The sequence below is a fragment of the Sciurus vulgaris genome, assembly GCF_902686455.1.
Source record: "Sciurus vulgaris genome assembly, chromosome: 5".
Taxonomy (NCBI): domain Eukaryota; kingdom Metazoa; phylum Chordata; class Mammalia; order Rodentia; family Sciuridae; genus Sciurus; species Sciurus vulgaris.
This window is the reverse complement of record NC_136465.1, coordinates 181,074,589-181,099,813: the sequence shown is the minus strand read 5'-3', so window position 1 is coordinate 181,099,813 and position 25,225 is coordinate 181,074,589. Positions and strand designations below refer to the sequence as shown.

The window sequence follows — 25,225 nt, the reverse complement described above, 5'->3', positions numbered from 1 at the left end:
TCAAGCAGTCTGTTGTACAGATGTCCTGACCTGCCCCCAGCATTCCTGGGCAGGAGCCAGGCAGGTCCTGGAGGCAGGAAGAAGTCTTGCTAGGCCCTGAGTGTGGGTGTTGGGTCAGAGGCTGCCTGGGCTGGGTAGGTGCACACAGGCCAGACCCAGCCAGACCTTGGGGTTTCAGCACCACCACCTGGGCCCGTGGAGAGAAGACCTCGTCTGTCAGGCACAGGCTTGGCAGCCCTGAAGCCCCCAGCCCACCTCCAGACTAGTGAGGCCCACCTGCTGGTACCATGGAACTGACAAAGGCCAGAGAGGACAGCAAGACCCAGCACAGGGCATTCAGTTAGGCTTCCCAGGGATCAGGGAAAAGCCTACCCAGTACCCACCAGTCAAGCCCTCTGCACCCACCAATTCACTGTGGGTCTCTTTTTGAGTAGGTCCAGGCTATTGGTCCCCACTGGGTCTTTTGTTTAGACCACAGGGCTGGCCCTGCCTCCTCCCCCTCAGGTGTGGCCTCAGGTTCTCTTGGCTGGGGCCCAGTCCACCTCCCTGGGCAGGGCCTACACTAAGTCTCTTTGTTAAGGTGGGTGGCACATTCCCTAGGCCCCAGGCAGTGCCCTCAGCATCCTGCAGCTCCAGGGGGTGGGCACAGGGAGGCCAGGACCTCCCTTGCATCACCTGAGTCCCACTTCCACACACTTCACAAAGCAGGAGCTTCCAAAATTAGAATTTATTTCAGTTTCTAAGGGAACAAATCCACAAATGAGACAGGAAGGACACAGCTAGACCCTGTCCAGCTCAGCATGGGTGGTTTCATCTGATTCGGACTGACAGTCAACACAGGACAGTTAAAAGTGACTCTGGTCATACAGATGCTGGCCACAGCTGACCAGGAGCACTGCATGGCACAGGCTTAAAGGTGGCTCGCCAGGACACTTGCTGTCACAAAGGGTCAAGGTGGCCTTGGTACCCCCACTGGACGCACAGACAACAGGTTCAAGCTCCTCCTGGCCACAAGGAGAGTGGGCCAGGACAGCAGGCTCAGCCCTGAGGCCTGTGCAAGCCTGCTGGTACAGCCCCTGGAGGACTGGTCAGGCGCCTCAGCTGACCCCATGTACACATGCCCACTCAGAACAGAGACACAAAGAAAGACTTCCTCTTTGTCACAACTGGATTTAAGGCTTGTACTTCCTGACATTTACTCCAGTTTGTTTTTTTCTTGGAAGTTAAAATTTCCTGAGTAGAAAATTCTTAGACATTTAAAAAAGCCCAAACACAGAATCTCTGTAGGCAGAGATGCAGCCAGGGGTGCTGTGGGCACATCCAGGTCAGCAAAGCTCCCACAGAGATGCCAGTAAAGAGCTGTGTGGGGCCTGCGGTTGTCGCCAAACTGGCCGGCCCTAAACATACCGCGAGACGCACTTGGGACCAGACGCTCCCGCTAGCCGGAGCGCAAGGCACAGTGAGGTAGGTGGTCAGCAGCTCACCAGGCCCAGCCCGGGCGGGACGGCTGGCGTGCGCCCGCCCCTCCTCTCCCCGCCCTCGGAGCTGGCCTCAGTGCTGAAGCCGTGGCCAGGCCCTGCAGTGCGGAGGGGGCTGTTGGGAGGCCCGAGCTCAGACAATTCAATCATCTTTTATTTGGTGGGTTGGGGCTGGGGAGGGCAGCGAGGCTTGGCCTGGACCCCCATGGGGGGTGGCTTTAATGCACCTGCACCCGAGAAGATTCCCAGGTGGTGCCGGCTCCTCGGGAGCCCCTGGCCGCAGCGCGGTGGCTCCCTCTGTGTGCCCTCCTACTGGCTTGGCCGGGCCTCCGACGCCCTCTGGAGGCAGTACTGCGTAGCGGGCAGCGACAGGACCAGGCTCACGGTGCGGCGGCCCATCCAGTAAAGGCCGTAGCCCAGCAGGCCGAAGAAGGCGGCCTTCAAGGCCAGCCGGGACACTCTGCCTGAGATGGACGGCGGGGGGACGCTGGGGGAGGGAGGGAGGGAGGGCTGGGCCAGGCTGGGGCACACGCCCCCCAGCCCCAGCCCCACGTGTGGGCACCACTGCGCATTGGCGGACCCAGGGTCCGGCCTCCGCTGGGGGCTAGAGGGGCGGGGCCCGGGCACTCACGTCATGATCTCCTGGATGTTGAGTTCGGTGCTCCAGTTCTTCTCGATGCCCGGCACGTGGCCCATGCCCACAACGCCCACCACCACAGAGGGGACGCATTTCCTAGGCTCAGCTGTGGGGGAGGGCGGAGGTCAGCAGCGGCGGTGCGGAACACGGTGTCCCGGGGAGCCCCCGCCCTGCCCTCCCGCCACCTTCAGAGGCGCGTGGCAGCTCGAAGCGCCGGGCGGCCTGCCGCAGCGCGTGGGTCAGGTAGACGTCGCGCTCCGCGACGATGGTGCGGTGCAGGTCAGGGAACTCCCCGATCATCTCGGCCATCATCTGCTCCAGCAGGTCCTTCTGCTTGCAGCGCTCCACATCGTCCTTGCTGGGGGCAGAGGGCATGCTGCCAGCCCCGCAGAGATGGGCCAGCGGGGGCTGGTGCTGCTGACCCAGGGCAGGGACCACCGCACCCTTTATTTGGGGTTTATGGTGGGAGGAGGGCGGCGGGTGGTGGTGGTGTGGGAGGCGGCTCAGCTGGAAGAGGCCACGGGGCAGCTGCTGGGCACATGCATGGGGGCCAGGTGGGCTGCCCTACCTGATTGGGTCTGATAGGAAGCACAGGCCCCAGGCCAGCTTGACTTTCTGCCAGAAGGAGAGTGCAGCGATGGCCCTCTTGAAGGTGACTGGGATGGGCCGGTCACCCAGGTGGAACTTGCAGAAAGGCACCTTACTCGCCTGGAGCAGAGGCTGAGCGTCAGGACTCAACAGGACCCAGGGCTGCTCCCCGATCTCTTGCAGGCCATCCCCAGAACCCACCTCCTTGAAGGCCTCCCTGAATTCTCCGCCAGGGGCCATGCCCAGCTGCTCCGTGATGTGGGCAGACACCTTCAACAGTAGCATCTGCATGAGCCCAGACATGAGCCCGTTCTGCAGGGAGAAGCCTTGTGTCAGCCAGGCGGAGCACAGAGGGAAGGAGGTGGGCAGTGCCCAGCACCTTCTGGCTCCTTCCACACCCAGGGGCAGGCTGCCCTGGCATGCAAGGAGGATCCAGGCAGGGACCACAGGAGGGGCATCCAGGCCTCAACAGCCACCTTTCAAACACATTTTCTTTCAGAAAAGAGCTCTTTCTTTATAGGGCAGCCAAGGGTGCTGAAAAGGGGCTAGCTCAGATGGCCTGACCACGTATGTGAGACACAGGCTGATCCTGGACAAACATTGGTGACCAGGGCCTTAAAGAGGCTGCACCACTGCTCACCACACCTGTCTGCCAAGGCCGACACAGATGGCACCATGGTCGCCTGGAGGCCATGTTCACACAGATCTCAGGACAGGCTGCCTCTGGGTCTTGCTGGGTCAGCTGGGCTCCAGGCAGGGTGGGTGCTTTGAGGAGATCCCCCATCACCCCACCTGGCAGGGCCATAAGCCCACTGCCCTGAGCGGATTCTCCCCACGAGCTGCTGGTAGCTGTCCACACACTCCACATTCCCAGCAGGGCCCTTGACCCCTGGAAGACGTCTGACGTCCTGGGGACATTCTGCTGACAGGACAGGAGTGTCCTTGTTTACCTGGGGCTCAGGCCACACTGGGTGGTCCAGGAGGAATGCAGACCAGGCAGACCTCCACAGTGGTTGGAGGCCACAGTCAGCTGTGTGCACATGGCTGAGCCCCTGAACTCTGGAGCCGGGGCACAGTGATCCTCCCCCTGTCAGCAACACGTCTGTGTTGTCACATCACAGCTGGGGAGACTGTGCTGTCGGCTCCCTGGAGGAATGAGGGGCAGCTGGTGCTGGGGTCTCCCAGACCCTCTCTCCTGCAGGCCCCTCACCTGTGCCCGTGTGCTGTGCCTGGCTGCAGCTGAGGCATGACTGTGCCTCCGAGCGGGTCACTGACCCTGTCTGGGGGTGGGACGGGTGCTGATGATCCCTGCTGGACATGGAGCCACCTCTGAAGATGGCCTGTGAAGGTCTGCACGACCCCCCTCGCGTGGGGACACCAGGTGAACAGCAGGCTGAGCTGTCTGGGGACATCCTCAGAGTGCACACTGACTGCTGCTGGGTGTGCTGGGCTGCCCCCAAGATACACACGTGAATGAGAAGCGGCCACAAGGTGGGGGACAGGCAGGCCAGACATTGTGAGACCCTGACCCCAGCTCAACACACCAGGGCCTTTGGCCCCAACTAGCTCTTGCCTTAGGGGTAGATCATCATCTACCTGGTCCTCCCTCCTCTCCTACAGCCTGAAGGGAGGGTCAGAGCAGGTCAGGCGTTGACCAGAAGCTGGGATGCAATACACCTGGGACCCTGTCCCTGAGCCCCAGCATCTTCTCTGCAGGGCAGAGGGCAGCCCTGCACCCCACGTAAACCTGGGAGTCCTCACCCGCCACCTGCCTGCGCACCTGCCTCACAGCCTGCTGCAGCTTCTCCAGGCTGACCTCCCGGGCCTCACGCAGCAGCGTCCTCTCGTCCATCTTCAGCATGGACACACGGTACTGGCAGAGCTCCACCACCACCACATCAGGCTGCACCTCCCGGATGGTCTGCAAGGGGGGTTACCCCTCCCCTGGACACCTGCTGGCCACCACAGGGCAGGGCCCACACCCAGACCAGGCCCCCTCCCTCCCAGAGGCAGGGGGATGGCACAAGTCTGGTGCCAATGACTCTGTTGCTGGGGACAGTTCACTTCTTTAAGCAACTAAATAAAGTCAGGAAGCAGGCCAGCTTGCTGAGGAGGCACAAGGCAGTGAGCGCCCCGTTCTGGGGACCGGGAGGCAGAAACTTGCACTGCAGTCCTGAGGCTCAGGCCACCTAGACCTGCCTCTGGCCTGCAGGGTGACCCTGGAGAAGAGACCAGGGCGGACGGCGAACAGAGGTGGTGCTCACCTTCACAACGTCCCGTTTGCTATCGTCACTGAAGTGGGCAGTGCCCACCACATACACCCGGCTCCCATCCTCAGCCACCAGCTGGGTCACAGTGCGTGGCAGGTTGGGCTGCTCTCGCCTCCGCTTCAGCTTCATCTCCAGGAGCAGGTTGAAGGCATCCACGTCGGCTGCACCAACAGCAAAGGCCACAATGGGACGAGGCCAGCTCTGGGCGGTGGCTGTGGTGCACTGCAGGCCACTGAAGTGGGAGCTGAGCCTCTTGGTCACATTGTACACTTGGTGGCCCCTCTAACTGTGTGGGCTGCTTGGCCACATCTATCCCTCATTCCACCCAGGACAAGTGACAGCAAGGGGACCAAGTGTCCCAGTCACTGCTCAACTCCAGTGAGGGCTGGATTGGGGAAGGGGCAGGGGCTCCCAGCAGGCAGAACTGGGGGCACAGTGAAGAGGGCTCCTGTTGCACTCAGCAGCCCCTCCTCCACACCCAAGGTGGGCCAGTGATACCTGCAGCCCTGGCAGGTTCCCAGCGGCGGCCAGGCAGCCACCTCTCCCATCCTAAGGCCCCACACCGAGCAATGTACTGGGACACAGGGAAGACATACATAGGTTCTGGGGTTCTCCGGAAAGCACTCTGGGCACTGACCCCGAGGCTCCTGATGTCAGGACAGGCTCCAAATCAGCCTGTGGGTGGAAAGAGAGTTCAAGCTGGGCAACCATGTTACCTGACTCTGGCCTCCCAGATCAGGCAGTCCCAGGCTGACCTCTGCCACTCAAGGCCACCCTCAGGCCACCCTACCATACGGACTTCCCTTGGAGAGTTTTCCTGCTGGACTCTAGAAACCCCAGTGGTCATGCCAAGTTCTTTGCAAAGAAACAGCTGGAATGAGTCCGAGGCCACTCGGGTGGGTGGTGTCCCTGGGGTCTCCTACCATGCTGTGCAGCAGTCGCACAGATGCTGTGCAGCCTGGAGTCATTCAAAAAGCCCCTGGCTGCCCCTCACCTCCTGAGGTGGCTGCTCCTCCCCCTCCATGGCTGGAACGTGGTTTCCTGACTGATGGATGCCTGAGGAGATAGGACATGGTCCTCACTGAGGCCCCAGGACAGGGCTCAGTGCTCTTGGCCCAGTGATGCAGTAGGACCTGAGGCTTCCTGCCTTGACACCGTGGCTGCTGAGGTCTTGGGTCCTATCAGGTGGGGCCTGGTTGGGGAGAGGCCAGCAGCCTCCATGAACAAAATGGAAACAGCAAGCAGGGCAGGTCCTTGGCACACAGGAGACTGCCCCCACCTGCCCCAGCACCACGAGCAAGCAAGAATGGACCAGGTCAGGTGGCACCAAACTCCTGAGGCCCATTTCAGGACACAGCAATGTGGTAGCCATGCAAAGCCACTGCAAAGAAACCCTGAATCTCTTTTAGTAATGGCAATGTAGGTGGTGACAATATGGCTGCCAGAAAAACAGGTTAGTGTCCTTAGTTCACCGTTTCTTCAGTGTAACAGAAACCTAATGCAGAAGCAGCTGCCTCAGAATGCTGACAAGGGGCCTGATATGGTGGCACATGCCTGTAATACAAGAGGCTTAGGAGGCTGAAGCAGGAAGATTGCAATGGGCAACTTAGTGAGGCCCTGTCTTAAAAAAAAAAAAAAAAAAAGACTGAGGATGCAGGATACCCCTGGGTTCAATCCCCAGTACCCTGCCACCCAAAAAAATACTGACAAGGCCTAGCCTGGTGCCACATCATGGTTTCACACTGTGTCCCTCAGAAAGGAAACAGGAGCTCTGGGAATGGGGGCCTGGAAAGCCAGGGAGCACGGAGGGACAAGGGACACACTGACCAAAGGGGACAAGCAGAACACCAGACAGACCCATGCCTGAGGTGACTGAGGCCACTGAGTGCTGGCCATGTGCCCCGTCCCTTCATGTGGCTCTTCCTGGACCTGCTTAGTAAGGTCAGTGGACTTCATGCACTTCCTGGTGGAAGGAAGCTCCACCACCTGGCAGAGCTATTAAAATAGTCAAACCATCTTTCAGCCTCACAGTGCTGCAGGAGATGAGAACTGACATGACAGGGACACCTGGCACTCAGTCACAGGAAGAGGTGCAAGACTCACACCACGGCATGCTGCCAGGGGAAAAGACTTGGACATGTTTGCCGAGGGCAGTGCACAGCTGAATCTGGGCCCCAACTTGCAAAAGCTGTTTAAATAAGCTCTTTCTGCTGGAGAAATCTGGCCACTGGGTGTTTTAATGCTAAGGAACCAGAACATTCCAACTTGTTGTCAGCTGCAGCAGGCAGCATGGTTCCTCTCCAGATGTCTGCATGTATCAGAGGTGTGTGCTGAGGGGACGCTGCCTCAGAAGGCACATGTGGATGGGGTGCTGGCAGGCAAGGGCTCCAGCCTGCAGACACAGGATCCTCTGCACTGTTGCATGCTTCTTGAAGCTTTCACGACAAAAGGTGAATGAGCAGGGAATGAAAAGTGCTCTCTCAAGCTCTTCCCCTGATGTGCTGTGGTTATCCCACCGTGGTATGCACAGACCCAGAGCCTCCACTGCACCTGACTGGACTGTTGAGCCAGGGTAGCACCTCTGAGCTCACTTCCTCCTCACCTGCAAGAGGCAGGAACTCAGAGCAGCACTTGGGTGGACAGGGTTCTTTCTAGATGTAACTGAATACCTGATGTGGTGTCCAGGGACACAGACATGCCCTGGAGCTGAACAAGAGGAAGGCCATTCTAAGCATGGCTGGGCCTTCTGGAAGAGGAACTGGCATGAGCTGGGGGCAGCAGGGGGCAGGGCCAGGAAGCAATTGGGGCCCAGGGTGGAGGAAGTTCAGTTGAGACTGAGAGAGACAGTCAGACCCCAAGCTGGCCTCTGAAACCTAGTCCTCAGGTCCCATGAAACCACTAGCTACTATAGAAAAGAGTCCACTTCCCTGTACTTCCCTGCGCTTCCAAGCCTGGAAACTGGCCTACCCTGAGTGTTATAAGGGTCAGCACATCTGGGAAGGACCATTGCTAGTTCTGGGTCTGTGCTCAGCCAAGGTCTCTGACAAATCACACAGACCTTGGCCCATCTGCGCCTCTCCCCCAGCGGCCTCCTCCTTCCCTTCTTTAAGGTGCTCCAACTGGACAAGGCAAGGACAGAAATGCAAACAGGGAGGTGTGCCAGGAGGGTTTGGGGGAGCTGCCTTCCAGGGCAGTGTGGCTAGCTGGTCGTTCCCCTCCACAAAACAAGCTGGACAGCAGTCAGAGCTGCTGGGTGTCCACCCCTCATCTCCAGAGGAGCAGCTCAATAGGGAAAGGGGAGATGACCATCCCTACTCCAGCTGGAAATGTGGAAGAAAACACTTCTTATTTATGAGCAGAACAAGGTTGCCAAAGCATGAAGGAAAAAAGCTTTAAAAAAAAAAAAAAACCCTGCTGGACGGGAGGATGTGGCACCACTAGCAAATGGGAGGGGAACACGTGGCCTCAGCCTGCCCTGCTCTCCCATGGGTGTGGCGGCTCAAAGTCTGCGGTCAGCCTGGTCAGACCCGGCTTCTGTAGCTTGCCCGCAGCACACCAGAGCCTGAGGGGGACAGTTCAGCCCCTAGGGCTGGAGGAAGGGCTCCAAGCTTCTCCGGAGAGACCCAGAACTGCAGCAGGAGAGGGTCTTGCCTCATCCCCACGGGGGCTGAGGGGACAGAGGAGCCTGTCTGGTCAGGGGCCAAGCCTTGAGCCCCATGATGGCAGGCCACCCAAATGCGGCACCAGGACCCCTGAGGCCCCCAGCCCTAGCCCCTGCAGCCAGCCACCGAGGGCAGTGCCTGCCCAGTGCAGCATGGTCAGGCAGGAGGGCCCCAGGCCCCAAGTCTGTGATCCTGAGCATCTCTGATGTGAAACACCCTCACGTTTCCCAAGACTGGCTTCCATACTCTCGGGTATGAGTGCAGCAGGCTACCGTGCTTCCCTCGCCGTCAGCCACGGCTCCGCGCTCCTTCCTGCCCGCCTTTCTGAGACAGGCTCAAGCCCTCAGTGGGGCGCAGCGGACCCTGCTGCCACTCCCAGGGGTAAATGCCTCCGCCTCCCTAAACGCCGGCAGCTGGCAGGCAGGTTGCAGCCGTGCTCCCGGCCCAGCACCAGGCCAGTGTGCCGGCTGGGACTCGTGTCGGATGTGGCCAGCCCGCTCTCCCTGCGGAGCAGGACGGGTGGGTGCTGGCGGGTGCGCGAGAGGCCTCGGGCCAGGGCCGCCGGGCCTTCCACCCGACGAGCTGAGTTTACAGCAGCTCCCAGCGTCTGCTAAGCTCCCGAACGAGCCTCAGACCTCAGAACTCCCGACGCTCGTCTCCTGCTGGAGAAAAGACCGGCCCCACTGGCAGGAAAGCCACTCGGGTCGGGGCCCCAGCGCAGGGGCAGCACGGGACACGGGTCGGCAGCAGTGGGTCCGTGTGGGATGGACTGTCCACATCCGAAACCTGTCTCCACCAGACACGGCTGCAGCATGGCCACACCTACCACACTGCCCACCCCGAGTCCCGGCAGCTGTCCCCTCCGGGGTCCCGTGGCTCTGAACTGGCCGGCGACCTCCCGAGGTCCACTCGCCGGAGCCTTACCCCGCCGCCTGCCAGCCGGCGGAGGAGCCTCCAGCAAGCCCGGCCAGGGCTCGGCCAGGCGGCACCGCCGCGCGCCGGGCCCCGCCCGCCAGGCCGCGGAGCGCCACGGATTCTGCCCTCGCCCGCGGGCACCCCGTGCTGGCCCGAGGCCGACCCGCAAGCGCAGGGTCCGGGGGCGCCTCCGCCCCGCCCCGCGCGCCCGCCCGCCCCTCGCAGGCGCCCCCGGGGCCGGGCTCGGCCCGCGGCAGCCCGCGCGCCCGCGTCCGCCGCACTCCGCCTGCGGAGCCTGACGCGCGGGGGCCGCAGACCACGCCCGCCGCCCGCCCGCCGCGTACCGAGCAGTCTGCGGCGCTCCGCAGCCGCCTCATGCGCGCCGCCGGACGGGCCCGGCGCGCGGCACGCCGGGAAGCCTCCCAGGGGCCCGCGCGCGGCCCGGCCGCGCCCCCGGGTCCTAGCGCGCCCGGCCCGCGCTCCCGCCTCCCGAGCGCAGGCCGCGCTCCTCCCCGCGCCCCCGGGCCGCGCTCCCGCCTCCCGAGCGCAGGCCGCGCTCCTCCCCGCGCCCCCGGGCCGCGCTCCCGCCTCCCGAGCGCAGGCCGCGTTCCTCCCCGCGCCCCCGGGCCGCGCTCCCGCCTCCCGAGCGCAGGCCGCGCTCCTCCCCGCGCCCCCGGGCCGCGCTCCCGCCTCCCGAGCGCAGGCCGCGCTCCTCCCCGCGCCCCCGGGTCCTAGCGCGCCCGGCCCAGGCTCCCGGGTCCCGAGCGCAGGCCGCGCTCCTCCTCGCCCCGTCCGCCTGGCGTCCCTGGGTCCTAGTGCCCCCGCCCCGCGCTCCGGCCTCTTGAGCGCACGCCGTGCTCCTCCCCGCGCCCCGCCCGGCCTCCCGCCTGCGCCCCTGGGTCCTAGTGCGCCGTCTGCGCTTTCTCCTCCTGAGCGCGCGCCGCATCCCTCCCCGACCCGCCAGCCCGGCAACCCTGGGTCCTAGCGCGCCCTTCGGCCTGGCCTTCCCAACCTCCCCACTAGCGCACGCCCCAACGTCTGGTCCCACGCCCCCAGCTCCTAGCGCGCACCGGCGTCCATGTTCTCTTGTCGCGCGGCCTCGCCAGGCTCCAAGGACACAGCGCCACTGCCAGTCTGTGCAATGGGATAGTGTCCAGTGGGCATCTATCTGACGGTTTGGCGCTCAGTGACATTGGAGCCAAATCGTTCTGCAAGCCATCAGTGGGACAGGAAAGAGACTTGAAGGCGAGGGTTAGGGGACGGGCCCACATGGCCTCCACCCTGCCTCCTGGGAACGCGTGGAGGCAGGGACGGGCCGGCAGGACGTGGGGGCGTGGAGCGCCCACCCCAACCAAGCCAGCCACCCCGCATCAGGACCCTGGAGTGTCAGGTCCCAGACTCTGGCATCTGATTGAGTGCGTGCCCCTACTCACGCCTAGTCACTGCGGCAGGGCTAGGACTGGTCTCTGCAGTGTCCTCCTGCCCAGGCATTGGTGAGTGAGCGAAAGGGGCCAGGGGACAGGGAGAAGGCGTCTCTCCACTTGAGTGTTCCAGGGCAGGCCTGCCTTTGACTGCCCAGAGCAAGTACTTGTTTGATGACCCACCAGGCCCCAGGTGGGAGGGTCCCTCCAGCCAATTCCCAGGCCCCAGTCCCAGATCTTCTGAAGAGCTGCCCCTGACCCTGGTGATGTCACAGGTTCCCATGTCTTGAGTGTAGGGGTGGCCCTCCTGTGGTCTGGCCACTGTGGGAGATCACCCTGTCTGCTGGGTCTCCTGAAGCAGGCCGGCTGACTGCCAACACAGGAGGCCACCCTCGTTCCTTATAAGCTGTCTGTTCCCCAGGGCCCTGGCGTGGCCCTCCCTGGTGGAAGGACATCAGCCCTAGCTATGAATGGACAATCTTGTGTTCTCACACCTGCACTCTGCCCTCATTTCTGCCCACCACCCATGTTCACAGGAGAGCAGCAGGTACTGGGGGTGGGCTTGGACTACCAGCCACATCCCACTCATTTACCAGGCACCAGGGTCTGCAGTGTTGAAATTCTCAGCCCTAGGCGGGTGTGGGAAGAGGCGGGGGTTCAGGCCCAGCCATCCGGGTAGGTGCAGGGTTCTCCCAGAACTCCTCTTCGTAGAACGCTACCCTTTGCCCTGCTGCCTCTGCTCAGGGCTGGAGGGGAGGGGCCTGCAGAGGGGAGGCGTTGCTGGAGGAAAGTGCCTGAGGCCTTGGCCCCTGGTGGGTGGTGGGAAGGAGAACTGCCCTCTGATCCCCCACTGGGCCTGTGTGCAGTGCACACTGTGCACAGCTGAAGGGCCAGAAGCAGGAGAGGAGAGTTGGGGTCTTGGGGGATGCTGGCCATTCTGGCAGGGAAACTGAGCAGACCCGCAACTGGCAGTACCTGGGCCTCCCCATCTCAGGCTGTGCTTGGGAGAACAGCCTACCGGCTTTGATCTTTTTACAGCTGTTCCTGAGCGTGCTGTCTTGGGGCAGGTTCTGTCCTGGCGCTGTGGCTGGCAGCAGTCAGACCTGAGCCCTCAGCCTGGGTGGCTGTCCAGGGAAGCTCCCTCTGTTCATCCAGGCACCCAGAAGGAGGGGCTTCTTGAGTTAAGCTGTGGAGGGCATAGGAAGGAGACTTGGGGGAGAGGGGTCTACATGGCCAGAGGAGCAGGGACCAAGACTTGTACCACACCAGAGGGGCCCTGGGGCCCTTAGGAAGAGAAACAAGGCTGGTTTGGAGCTATTTGCAAGTCTGGGGAGGAAAGGCCCTCCTGGGGCCCCAGCCAGCTCTGCAGATGCACACTGCAGAGGGGTTTGGTTTGAAGTGGAACCGGATAAACCATCCCAACCAGGTGGAAGTAGGAACCTGGGCACAGGCCAGAGGAGGAAGTGTGGGGGGAAGTTTGGGGTCAGCCTTTCCTGATGCCCAGGGGCCAGTAGGACCCTTTCCTTCAGGACTCTGGCCGTCTGATTCCGGGAAGATGGGGTGGCCCCCTGGGACACAGTCAGAGGACAGAACTGATGGGAGAAGACAGCAGCACCCCCAGTACCACACTGATGTGGCTGCTTCTGCAGGATGCTGACCGGAGCCACCTCCCCTTGCAAAGGGTCAGTCTCACACAAAGGGCCATGGGTTTACAACACAAACTTCCCAGACAGAACTAGCTCAGAAATGCTCTGCCAGGCTGTGGCCCAGAGCACTGGTGGGCAAAGCAGCTGCCTTGGCCCTGGTCCTATCAGACTCCTGGGACCTCCTGTGTCCACCTGTTCTATCTATGGCCAGTGATATTTCCCTTACACGAGCTGGGAAGCAAGGCCCCCCAGGGAAAGTGCAGGAGCTGGACTTGTGGGCACCGCCCAAACCAGTGGGCTCCCAGATAACTCTGGAACATCTCCACTCTGAGCAGAGCCTCTGGGGATGCAGGCTGGCAGGGTGGATGTGAGGGGAGGGGGACAGGAAGGAGGCCAGCATCAGGTGGGCTTTCTGGAGCCACCTGGTTGTCATTGTGCGGGAGTGCTGGCAAGCGCAGACGTGAGCCAAGTGGCCAGGCCCTCGTCTCCCTGCAGGAGCAGGCAGCCTGGAGGGCAGCTGGCCAGGCCAGGCGAAGTGGGCTTTCTGGGGACAGGGTGTGTAAGCCATGCCTTTTATTTTCTGCCTATCTGGGGCTGGGCTGCCCTGGACAGGCTGACCCTCCTAGGGCTGGCTACTTTTGGGGTTGGCCAGTCATGTCATGTCCAAACCACCCAACCTGCACCCCTATCTGCTTCCCAAGAGGGGCCACCACCCACCTGCCCACTCACCCCAGGGGAGCCAGGGACAGCTCTGTGTCCAGCACTTGCTGAAGGTATTCACGCTGGCTGATCCTAAGCCTTCTACGTGCCCCACCTGCTCCTTCCTGTGGAGGCCACGGTGGGGTGCTGCCCACGTCTCCCCCTCACTTCTGTCTGCACCTGACCCTGGTGCTTCCCTGAGTGGCCCTGCATTGCTTGGGGAGCCCCCTCCTCTTGGGTCTGTTAGCAATAGACTATTTCAATGGCAGGCCTCTCCTGTTCTGCTGACCTCACCATACCTGAACAGTAACAGGAATTTTAAGACATTTTGAGAATAAAACCTGTATTTTTAAAATGAATGTAGCCTCTAGTCTGGTCCTCATGCCCTTCATGCCTGGGCTTGGGCTGTGGTGGCTGCATACTTGGCCACTGCAGTTGGAGGGTGGACTATCCTGACTCCTGGGGACACTGGGTGTCCAGGGCTGTTCAGAGAGGTGGCCTGGTAGGAAGCTTCCAGGAGGCCTTGGTCAGGTAGCAGGTGGGTGCCCTCTGACCTCAGCAAGCCCACTTTTTTTTTTTTTTTGGTACTGGGGATCGAACCCAGGGCCTTAACTGAGCTATCTCCCCAGCCTATCTCTTAATCTGGGGCTGATACCTCCCACTCCCCATGGGTTCCGGCCCAGCTGCACCAGCCACCTGCTTCCAAGGAGCCCTCAGGTCCAACCTGCAGGGCATTTGGCTCCATAGGGCCAGCCTTGTTCCACTGAGCCCTGGACGTGAGGTGGCAGATCCCCTGCAGGGGCCCCCTGACATGATGAGCACGCTGGCCCATGCCAAGGGCCCCTCTTCCTGGAAGCCATCCTGGTCCTGCAGCTCTCTGTTCCTCTGGTGGTACACATGGCAAACCCCCTGCTTCCAAGCATCTGACCTGGGGCAAGTCTTCCCCTGAGTGTAGGAGCCCTGCTTTGTCCCTGTGCCCAGGGCCTGGGTCCAGGTGGCGTCCCTCCAGGAGTGCCCTCCACATGCTCCTGCCCCCCAAGGCTCCCCATGCAGTGCCCCATGCTCCCCTCCTCAGCTTCTGGGCCCTGCAGGTGCCCCCACGATGATGCGGACAGGCGGTGCTGCAGGGCGGGTGGCGCCAGAGGCAGGGAGGCGACTTGGCAGCAGCTCAGGCGGTAATCAGAATAATATTTATTGATATGCTCAGTGCTACCGTGTTGATACTGTCACTGGCCGCGGTGGCTGAGGTAATAGGGACGGGGCCAGCCGCAGCCTGGGCTCCCATGGGAAGCGGCATGGGCCTCGCTGGCCGCTGGGGCCTAGGAGGGGGCGTGGTTATTGCGTAGGAGTCCCTCACTCTCACTGGTGCCCACCTGCCCTGCCCTCCGCTCACTCACGGGTGTCGCTGGCACACGGGGCACTCCCTGCACACACACTCAGGTCCACTCACTCACACACCCGCACTGTTCACACCACCCTCTGCGTCCCACTCACCCCACGTCTCCTGATGATACACAGGCTCATCAGGTACAGTAGTCATAGTAAAATAAGCTGTACGTCAGCCTTCGAGGAGAAAGTGCACGTTGATCGAGCCCAGGGCAGCCTGGGCTCCCACTGAGGGCATCAGGTGCCTGCAGGGGCGAGCCCCTGAGCTGGGACACCTGGGGAATGGCCCTGCACTTGGCACTTCCTTCCCCAGTGTCCTCCTGGCTTGCTCTGGAGGCAATGAGCTGTCCCACCACAGCCGTGGCCCACGCGAAACTGACTAAAAAAATAAACTCTTCATCTGGCAGCCCAGCAGCCTGGGGAGCCGAGGCAGGTGGAGAGGGCACCACACTGCCTGCCTGGTCCAGCCTGTGCACCTGTGCCCGCTCGAGGCTGCTGGTAGGGTGCTGAGCCCCGCAGCATGCTATGGGAGACTGGGGATGTGGGCTGCACCGGGCGCACAGAGCCCATGTCCACTCGGGGCTGGATGTCCCTTGCTCATGCAGAGGGCTTTCAGTGGCCTGGGTGTCTGGTGCCCTCAGAACTCCACAGTACTCACAACTGTTCTTGGCTCGTCGAAGGTGGCGATGAGGATCTGCTGGGGTGGGGGGATGGTGATGAGGTCTCCCATGTCTGGGGGCACGTGGGGACCCCCTTCCTCCTCCTCCCTGGTCTCGTACAGTGTGCTGATGTGGAGAAGGGGGTGAGTGGCGTTTCGGCTCAGGATGGCAAGGGGGTCGGCCTTGCCCAGGCTGGCTGGTGATAGAGGGCCGGCGGCGGGGGCTGCCGGGGATGAGCAGACGTGAAACGGGCCGCCAGAGGGAAGCCCTGCCCGGGCTGGCTCCGCGGGGTAGGGAGCCTCCTTCTCCGGGAGTGGCGCATCTGCGAACAGCCAGGTGTACAGGCACCTCACACTCCAGTCCCACCAGCTGCTGCGCCCCTCCCCCTGCCCTCCAGGGCCTGCGGGGGCTCCTGGCTCCAAGGCATCCCAGAGGGGCTGGCCCTCCCCTTCCTGGGCTCCTGCACCAGGTCTGCACGAGCCGCCGACCCCCAGGAACTGGCGCCTATCTGCCTGAAGCACCTACTCAGCCAGGGGAGCGAAGCCTGGGGGGAGAGCAGCTTCCGTGCTGCAGCTAAGCCAGCTGTGCCCTGCTCAGCCCCAGCTGTCCGACCTCGCCTCCAACTCACTGCTCCCAGCACCCCCCTCCCTCCTAGGCTCCCTGTCCGGGGCTCTGTGGGGGTCCACCCTCCTTCCCCCGCCCAAGACCACTCTGTGCCCTACCTTTGGTGGGTGCCTCGGCCAGGCCCAGCCCGCACTCCTCTGCCTGGGACAGAAAGCCGCCTTCCTGGCTCCGGGAGGCGGGCAGGGCGGCGGGCACCGTCTCGGGCTTGGCCTTCTTGGTGCCCAGGATATAGGGGTGAACGTCCAGGGAGAAGTGTCGGGCGTGCTTCTTGTCCGGGGCGGGGGGCGGGGCTGGAGCGGGGCCTGCGTCGCCCCCGCCCCCCTTGTAGTGGTGGGCAGCCCGTGCGCCGGCGTCCAGCAGCGGCGCGATCAGCGTGTCTGTGGCTGTCTTCCTGCGCACCGGCTTGGGCTTGTCCGCTTTGCTGTTCTCCACGCGCATGATGGCCAGCTGTTCTTTGAAGGGCTGCGGCAGCGGGTTGCTGGTGGGGATCCACTTCATCTTCTTGCGCGGCCGCTTGACCACGGGAGGCTCGGCAGAGCCGTCAGGCTCGGCGGGGTTGGCGCTGGGGTCCACCGTCTGGACGCCCGAGTCGCGCACCGTGGGCGTGGCGTCGTGGTTGGACTGCGCCAGGGCTGCCAGCAGCTGCCGCACCACGTTGTCGTACATGAGGTCGCTCTCGTTGGTGATGAAGTCCAGCCGGTTCAGCGACTTGATGTGGTCGCGGTTCTCGTTGCAGAACATGGCCAGGATGTTGATGTCGCAGAACTGGGAGCGGCGCCACTGCCGGCGGGTCTTGATGCCCACCTTGTGCAGCTTGTCGAAGATGAAGTTGCTCTTGCGGAAGATGAAGAGGTGGATGAGGTTGACGAGGATGATGAGGTTCATGAAGCAGAGCAGCACGATGTCCACGCCCGCGATGATCCGCTGCAGCTGCACCGAGGGCAGCTTGCAGCTGACGCGCACCGCAGGGCCCCCGCCCCCCGCCGGCCCGTCAGGGGAGGCGCCCAGCGCGCAGGTGAACTCATTCTGCTTCTGGGTGGCGTAGTAGGTGCACAGGTAGGAGATGGGCACCACGCTGAGCAGCAGGATGAGCACGTGCCTCGCCAGGTACAGCTTGGCCAGGAAGTTGCTGCGGCCCCTGCGCTCCAGGTACTTTTCAAACAGGTTCTGCTCGGGGCTCTTCTCCTTCTCGGCGTTCTCGATGATCTCGCGCTTCTCGCGCTCCGTGATGCCGGGCCCCTTGGACTGGATCTGCTTCTCGATCTTGGGGGCGCGGCCCTCCGCCGCGCGGTGGTAGCAGTTGTCAATCTCCTGCAGTAAGAAGTTGAGCTCCGAGGTGAGGCGCGTGGAGGCGAGGAACTCCCAGCCCAGCGCGGGCACGTACATGATGGCGGCGAAAGCCAGCAGGGCGTAGGGCAGGAACTTGTGCTCAAACAGGGAAGGCCACAGGCTGGCGTCCACACCGGGCAGCGCGTCCCGCAGCTCCGTCCAGCAGTAGCCGCGGGCGTACAGCGCCTGGTCACGAGTGAAGTTGTGCGGGGTGTAACAGTAAATGGGTTCCTCTGGGGGCAGAGAGGAGACAGAGGTGGGACTGGCCCGGTGGATACCAGGGCTTTTGGCGAAGGGCATCGGGACCCACTCCTGCACCAGCTGCTGGCCTCAACTCTACAGCCCTTTCCCACATACCTGCTCGCTTTGTGGAGGGATGCTGTGCCCCTAATGCACCTGCTCCCCACCTTCTGATCACCATCTTACCCAGCATACCCCCAGAAGGTGCTCAGCCAGAGGTGCAGCCCTGCCCACACCAGCCCCAGGAACTGGCCTGTCATCTTGGTCTCTAATGCCACAACATCTGTGCACCAGGGGAAACTGAGTCCCAGAGGAGCTAAGACAGGCCATGCCACCCAGCCCTCTTCCAACACCCCAGCTCAGCTGAACCCCTGGTCCTGACTGCTGGCCTCCGCAGTGAGGGAGGGCTCATCCCCTTTTTGTTGTTTTGTACTAGGGGATGTTCTGAACCCAGGGGCACTCAACCCCCGAGACACCCCCAGCTCTTTTTAATTTGAGGCAGGGTCTCACTAAGTGGCTGAGGCTGGCTTTGAATTTGTGATGGATCCTCTTGCCTCAGTCTCCTGAGTGGCTGGCATTACAGGTGTGTCCCACCAAACCTGGTCAGGGGCCTGTCTTTGAACGGGGCAGGTGGTGTCAATGCTCCTACCTGGCTAGAGGCAACCATGATGGTCTGACTTCCAAGAAAAACTTGCCTGTGACTCTCCTGGGAAAGGACAAGCTGGAAACCCGGCTGATAGTGGACACGGTCAGGGAAGGCTCGCCGGCTGGATGCACACCTGCCACTGTGTCTACCAAGAGACCTCCCAGCTGCAGAGGGATGGTCATCCCTCACCAGCCTGTCTGCCTGGGGACAGCACAGCCCATGGCAACACATCCTCTCAGTGCTGGGCTCTGCATGCGGAGGCTTCCTGGTAGTGGAACCTTGAGGCCCAGAGCCCAAGGGCCCCTGGCTGATGTGTGTTCAGGCTCCAGCCTCCTCCCTTCTGCACAAAGTGGGCTGGCACCTCAGGCGCCCGAGCACAGCCGCCCACACATGCAGGCCTGCTGTGCCTCAGTGGTCTCTCACCCTCACCAGACATCAGCCTGGGGCAGGCGAGCTCAGAGCCACCGGGTCGTGAGCCGGCACCCCATGGCAGCCTGTGTGTGCCCAGCCTCCTGAGCTGCACCAGAGGGGATGACCCTGGTCCTCTCTGGGAAGTCCCGCATCCACTGCTGCAGCTGTGCAGGGACCCAGAGGGCTGGGAGTAGTGGCTGGCTACACATCTGGGCATAGAGAACCCACTTCTTGCAGGTGCCTCCAGCCCTGGCCTCCATTAAGCAGCAGGTCCCCAGGTCCAGCATTCAGGACCTAGTGCAGAGCCCGTGGCTGCCATCACTCTCACCAGGGGTGTACCTTCCAGTCCACACCGTAAGGGCCCAGGTGGGTCCACCAAGGGTGGCCTCAAAGACAGGGCCCACACTCTACGGGAAGTCCTGGGAGCTGTGGAGAGCTCCAGGGAGGGTGGATTGGCCTGAGCGAGCTGTGCTGAGATGGGGTGGGGCCAGGGTTCTGTGAAGCAGCTGCTACCACATCCACACGAGATGGAACCCGGGCCACAGATAGGCTGCCGAGGAGCCTGGGGCTGTCAGAAACTCTGGTCCCTATTGCCCAAGGCCCCTGGGGACAGATGTCCAGGCCTAGTAGAGCTGAACTGAGTTCAGAGAAGAGCAAACAGGGAAAGGCAGAGGGATCAGTTCTTTTGGTTGAAAAAATACCATTTTATTCCCTTTTTGTCCTTATCGCCAATCCCAGGAGCTGTAGAGAGGTGGACACTCCTCTCCCTGGGGCCTGCTCCCATCCTGAGCCCTGCTCATCTCTGCAACTCCAAGCTGGCTATACCTGGTAAGCGGGGAGAGGCCCCAGAACCCAGGCCCAGGCTGTGGGGGGACCACAGGGAAATGGGCTCTGGGGTGGGGGTGGCCTGTCCCCCAAGGCTGGTGGGAGTGGTCCTGCCCCCTGGGGCAGGTGTGCAGAGCCTGCTACCACCGCCCTGTCTGCGGGGGGTGGCAGTGAGGGAGAGGTGAGAGGGCTGCCCCAAGTGCACAGCACTTGGGGTCACCCTCTTCCTGGGCGGCCTACAGTGCAGCAGGTACCCAAGGTGTGCAGAGGGAGGGTGAGGTCTACTGTGGACCTGATGCTGGGAAGGCAGCCAGCATGGGGCACAGACGCCCAGCCTGGACAGCAGCTGCCAGAGCCTCGGGAGACCCTCTGGGATCTCCCAGGAGCAGGGTGGCCCCACCGGGCTAGGGATATGCTGGAGACACGGGCCTGGCCCCACCTACACACAGAGCCAGCTCTCCCTTGAGGTCAGCATCTTATGGGCCCTGGCTGCTGGCATCTTTGATGGTCCCTCATGAGGGAACACTGGGCTTCCCACCCAAGTGTTCAACTGACCTAGGGACATGGGGTTAAGGGCAGTCCCAGGGAAAAAGTCAACAGTGTCAGCACACACCCATGTGGCCACTCTTCCCAAGGGGCTGACACTTGGACATGTCCTCGCAGACCTCTCCACCCTTCTCAGACTTTGGCCACCCAGGCTGAATAACAGCCCCCAAAGATGTCCCCTGCCTGTGACTGCTGCCACATGTGTTTAAGGACTCTGCTAGAAGTAGGTTAGGAACCTTGAAGGTTAGGGGTCTGGGTGGGACATGTGACCCCAAGGACCCCCTGGGGAGGGTGCTGGGGAGGACCAGAGGAGCAGTGAGAGTGGCAGGTCGCAGCTGCTGCTGGCTGGACGGTGGGGGACGGGCGGGAGCCAGGGGACACAGCGCATCTAGCAGCTGGGCAAGGTGGACCAGGCCTGCGGTGCCTCAGCCTCACTCGGACTCCCACGGCAGAACTCCAGACGGCAGGAGTTCTGTTGAGTACTGGTGCCCGAACCAGGGCCTCGCACTGTAGGCAAGGCTCTGCCACCAGCTGCACCCCAGCCAATCTCTGCTAGGCTGTTCCAGCACCAGGAACTCAGTGACCCCAGCAACCTCGCAGCAGCCTGAGTGGATGCCCCAGAGTCCATCCCAACACCCCCAAAACAGAACACCTGGGACGCGTGGGGCCCTATAAGGTGGGGCCCCAGGGGGAGGAGAGGGTCCACCCTGAGAGGCTGCGGAAGGGAAAGGGCGAGTGGAGGTCACCCTGGAGACCCAGCCCTCTCGAGAGCCTGAGGGGCACCAGCTGCCGGGTGCAGGCCCTGCAGCTCCCTGGTGACTCCTGAAGCGGAAGTCAGAGGCCGAGGACACCTGAAGGAGTCCCGCTCCTGGGGCGGACGAATCACCAGGAGACAGAGGAACACTGCACAGTTGGGCCCTGATTATCTGGCTGTTTTAGGAAGAAGCAGTTGTTGGCCCCCCTCAGGGTCCCAGTAACACCTGAGGAATCTGGTGACCCTCTGCCTGTCCCCTTTCAGTGTGTCTGGGCTCTGTGCCTACCTGATCCCCCACTCCATGCTGTCCCTAATTGAGAGTCCGGGGTGGGGGTCGGAGGAGGGAGGGTGGGATTTCATGGCAGCCCTGCCCCACCACCAGCTGGTCTCCAGGCAGAGGTGTGGGGTCTCCCCAAGTCCACCTCTACCTTGAGCTCTGCCCATTGGGGATCATCAGTGTCCCAAAGGAGGGCTCGTCCTAACATAGCAGAACCTGTTGCAGAGGTCCAAGAACCTCCAGGAGGGCATGCCAGGCCCTGGCACTGGTATGGAGCCAGGCTGATGAGCACTGGCCAAATGCGACCACATTGTGCCCTGTCCCCACTGCACCCCTACCAGGTGATGGCACAGGCCTACTCTATGTCCCTCGTGTGCAAACCAGGGCACTCAGTGAAGACACAGGTCCTAGCACCCTGGACCTGCTCGCTGGGTCCACATATGTAGTCTGCCTCAGCCAAGAGGGTTGATGACCACCCACTGAAATCCCAGGCCCAGCGGGGCCAAGGGAGCGGGGTGTGCATTGAGGGTCTTGGGGCTCACCCCAGCAGCCCTGTACCAGGCTGCTATCGCCTCAGGCTCAGGCCCTGGCAGACAGCTGCTGACACAGGGCGGGGGCTTCCACACCCGCTCCTCAGGGCAATCCCATCTCAGAACCCTGGCCCAGGGTCCCTGGTGCTCTTGTCCAGAGCAGAAGGGGAATGGTCCTCTAGAAAAGCTGGAGCTTCCCCCACACTCCCCACCCCACCCAGCCCCGGGGTTCCCATGAGTGGGCACAGTGCCTTGAAGTCCACCCCGTGGTTGTACCTGGCTCCCACCTGTGCAGTACCCCAATTTCCCTTTTGCCCAGGGTCACCTCTCACCCCAGGAGCTGCATGTGCCTGGGGGTCCTGGACGGTCTCAGGTTCAGTGAGGATCGAGAACTTTGAAGAGCCCCAGAAAGCCTCTGTCCTGGACCCTGATCAAGGCCAGCAGGAGAAGCAGCCAGTGCCCCGTGGGCGAGCTTGGAAGTCGGGCCTGCGGCCCCCATCACCAGGGAAGAACAGCCACGCGCCAGGCACGTTCTGCTGCTCAGATCCCTACCTGTCGGTGCTGGAGAGGCACTGGGACCCTGCCCAACACCTGCAGTGGGCCCAGTGGACAGTGGGGGAAGGCCCCAGGTGGACATGCGTGTCTGTGCAAATGCAGGGGGTCTGACAGGGAAGACCCTGGGCCAGGGATGCACTTGGAGCCTGGCAACTCCAGGCCCAGCTGGATATGGGGGTGTGCTGATGCCCCACAGACCTGAGCTAGGCTCAGCAGTGTCAGAACGTGGGGCCCCATGCAGAGAGCACCAGAGGTGGCCGAGTCCATGTGTGCACCCGGGTCTGAGTCTGCCCTGCCGTGCTTGTCTGTCGTGGGTGGTTCTGACATCCTAGCATCTCACATCTGTGTGCTTTTTGGAAACAGCCTTTGCTGGAGCCACCAAGTGAGATGAAGTCATGGTGCAGCAGGGTGGGTGGCTGGGGTGGCTGTGGTGGCTGTGTCCTTACAGCACTCCCCACTGGTCCAGGAGAGAGACCCTGGGCAGATGCCTGGGCGAGGACAGTCACAGTGTCTGGGTGTGGTGGCTACAGGAAGGGAACTCTAGAAGCTGCAATGGCAGGAGCTGTCCTTCCCCAGAGCTCTCAGAGGGAGCCCAGCCCTGCCCGCACCTAGAATCTGGATTTCTGGCCTCCAGAACAATGAGATATGGTTTGATGACATCCAGCTGTGTGACCGCAGTGTGACCTGAGACTCCTCAGGGCCTCTGCACACTGGGGCATGACCTGAGGTCCTGCCGTGGGCATGTGCACACTGCTTGGGTCTCAGTGTACTGAGTCCCCGTCTTGCCTGCAGAAACGAACATCTAATCTTGAGTGTCAGAGTCTTTGGACACGAGTGTCCAAGGACAGAGACCAGCAGAGCCTCCAGCACCCGAGTGGGCTTAGGCAGCCTGGACAACAACCACCGTCAGGTCTGGAGCCTAGATGTTAGGGTCTCCTAAAACCTGAGGTATTTCTGGAGGTTGGTAAAGACCCAGGTGTCAAAGCAACACCTGTCCCTGTTGCTCAGTATACAGAGGACAGAGCCCCTGAGTGGTGCATAGGAACTCCAAGAGCCCCCTCACCATCACACACTGGCATCTCTGGGCCATAAGCACCTCCAGTGGACACCTGCCTCAATGCCGACCTCTCCATTCCCCCATCCCTGGGGAGGGGTGTGGCACCAGTTGGTGCATCCCCCATGCCTCATGGGCTGGCTCACTGCCCTCTGTTCAGATCACTTCGATAGTGCAACAGGCCCCCTGCACCTCTGAGGGTGACCTGCGGCCCCTGACACTCCCTTACAACATAACCAGATCCTGGTTTTGTTGGTCAGCATCTTATGAGTCCACTCCACCCCAGCCAGCCCCTCCTCTACCAGCAGGGGCCTTCTGATTCCTGGGCAGTCGGCTGAGGCCATCCGAGCCTGATGCTGCCTCTGGCCCGCCTTGCCTGGCCTTCTCTGCTAGACCTTCAGAGGCTCCCTAGGCCTGCACCTGAGGGAACCTGTCAGCTCCTCGGGTTCCTCCACTCCCAGCAAGGAACAGGGCCCCACAGACCCCTCCCAGCTGTGTGGGGTCTCCACCACCCCCTTTCCAGGGCTGTCTGTTCTTAACACCTGTAAGATCCTTTTCTGGTGCGCACATGGCCACTTCAACATTTCAGACCCTGCTGTGACGTTCTACAGCCCAGACCCCACGTCCCTTTTACATCCGAGCCCAGCAAGTGAAGGACAGGCCTAGTACCCCCGGGGTTTGAGGCTGAAGGAATGCAAGGTAAAACAACGATAAAACAGAGGAGGGTTCTCAGGGCAGCCCTGCCACACTGCCTGGCCAGGTGGGCGCGGCCTGGCTGGAGCGAGGGCCGGGGCGCGGAGGGGGCGCTGGGAGCACCCAACGCCGGGACACCTGCAGACGCGCCGCCGCCCGCGCCGCCTCACCTGCGAAGTTCTTGGTGAAGACCAGGGTGACCAGCAGGATGGGCACGAGCACGGTGCCGATGGTGACCACGCGGTCGAACGGCAGTTCCAGCTTGAGCTGCAGCAGCAGCGCGGCCAGCGCGCCCGCCTTGTCGTCCTGCGCGCCCGGCAGAATCAGCTCCCGCAGCTTCTCGCCAGCCAGGAGCGCGGTCGCCATGTCCGCCGACTGCTCCAGGAGGTGGTGCATGGGGGGCGGGGGCGCGGCCCGGCGGGGCGTGGGTGGGGGGCGCGGGGACGCAGCCGGCGCGCGAGCGGGTGGGCGCAGGAGAGGGCGGCCGCAGGTGCCGGGAGACGGGGCAGCCGGGGCTCGGGCCGCCGGGACCCGGAGGTCAGCGGGGACGCGGCGCGGGGCTCGGGGGTCCGCCGCCCCGCGGGAGGGGTCGGGCCGCCGGGGCGCAGGGCCGCCGCCGCCCCCGCCGCCGCGCTGCAGCCGGCCCGCGCCCTGCGTCCCTCCCGGGGGCGGCGGCGGCTCTCCAGCCTGGGCCGCGCGGCCGGCTCCCGCCGGGGAGGGGGCTGTTTACCTGCGGCAACTCCGCGGCGTAGCTCCGCCCCCACCCCCCGCCACGTAGATGCTGCGCGGGCGATGACTTTGCAAAAAATATTTAAATTTAAAGAACCGAGTTGATAGTGACCGGCCCGTGCGCCTCCGGATGGGCCGAGCCGGGGCTCCCCTGCCCTGGGCGGGGGGACGCGGGCGGAGGCGGGGGGCGCGCGCTGGGCTGCACCGCCGCGCCGCGGGCCCCCCGTCCTGCCGCCTCGGCTCTCCAGCTCCGGGCCGGGAGCGGGGCCCCGCGTTGGTGTTGCGGACACCGGCGGGGAGGCCAGACCGCGCTTCCCCGGCTGGCGCCGGCGTGCGGGCACTGCAGGGCGCCCTCCCCGGAGCCCCTTTCCCTCTCGCACGCCCCTCCACTGCAGCCATCGCCCCCGACTCCCGGCCGCCGGGTCCACGGCAGCGTTCCCGCGTCACCCCGCGCGGGGTCCACTTGCTCCTCAGCTCTGCAACTCCGCCCCACCGCGCCATGGGCTCTCGCCAGAGTTCTGGGGCTTTCTTGCCGCTTCCCTGACCCTCATCCGACTCCTGGGGCCATCCAGGCCCGCTGCTCCCCCGGGAGGGACTGGCTGCGGGCCCACTTCTGGGTTTAGCTTCAGGCACCAGGGCGGCCCCTCTGCC

General features: G+C 62.9%; 1 protein-coding gene across 5 annotated transcripts; it reads right to left on the bottom strand.

The window, feature by feature from the left end:
• Positions 1 to 712: 712 nt before the first annotated feature.
• On the bottom strand, positions 713 to 25,225 carry PANX2 (pannexin 2). Of its 5 annotated transcripts, none has more exons than XM_079142664.1 (10): positions 24,016 to 24,577; positions 5,968 to 6,029; positions 5,570 to 5,648; positions 4,968 to 5,134; positions 4,484 to 4,624; positions 2,905 to 3,015; positions 2,684 to 2,823; positions 2,301 to 2,473; positions 2,110 to 2,221; positions 713 to 1,965 (listed from the first exon to the last, which is right to left on the bottom strand). In XM_079142664.1, exons 1-10 carry the CDS (start codon positions 24,239 to 24,241, stop codon positions 1,788 to 1,790), a joined length of 1,389 nt encoding a protein of 462 aa, XP_078998790.1. In that variant the 5' UTR covers positions 24,242 to 24,577; the 3' UTR covers positions 713 to 1,787. The 5 variants fall into 5 exon arrangements, with proteins under 5 accessions (XP_078998790.1, XP_078998792.1, XP_078998791.1 ...); XM_079142666.1 differs by lacking the exon at positions 24,016 to 24,577 and adding an exon at positions 9,895 to 9,999; XM_079142665.1 differs by lacking the exons at positions 5,968 to 6,029; positions 24,016 to 24,577 and having other exon boundaries at positions 5,472 to 5,579.

What these genes read in the sequence shown, in the direction of transcription:
- PANX2 (XM_079142662.1), bottom strand. Translation starts at nt 24,241, where the DNA reads ATGCACCACCTCCTGGAGCAGTCGGCGGACATGGCGACCGCGCTCCTG. An exon ending in CTTCACCAAGAACTTCGCAG is followed by an intron (nt 17,548 to 24,015) that starts GTGAGGCGGCGC and finishes CTCTGCCCCCAG; the next exon opens with AGGAACCCATTTACTGTTAC. An exon ending in GGCCGAGGCACCCACCAAAG is followed by an intron (nt 15,684 to 16,083) that starts GTAGGGCACAGA and finishes GGCTGTTCGCAG; the next exon opens with ATGCGCCACTCCCGGAGAAG.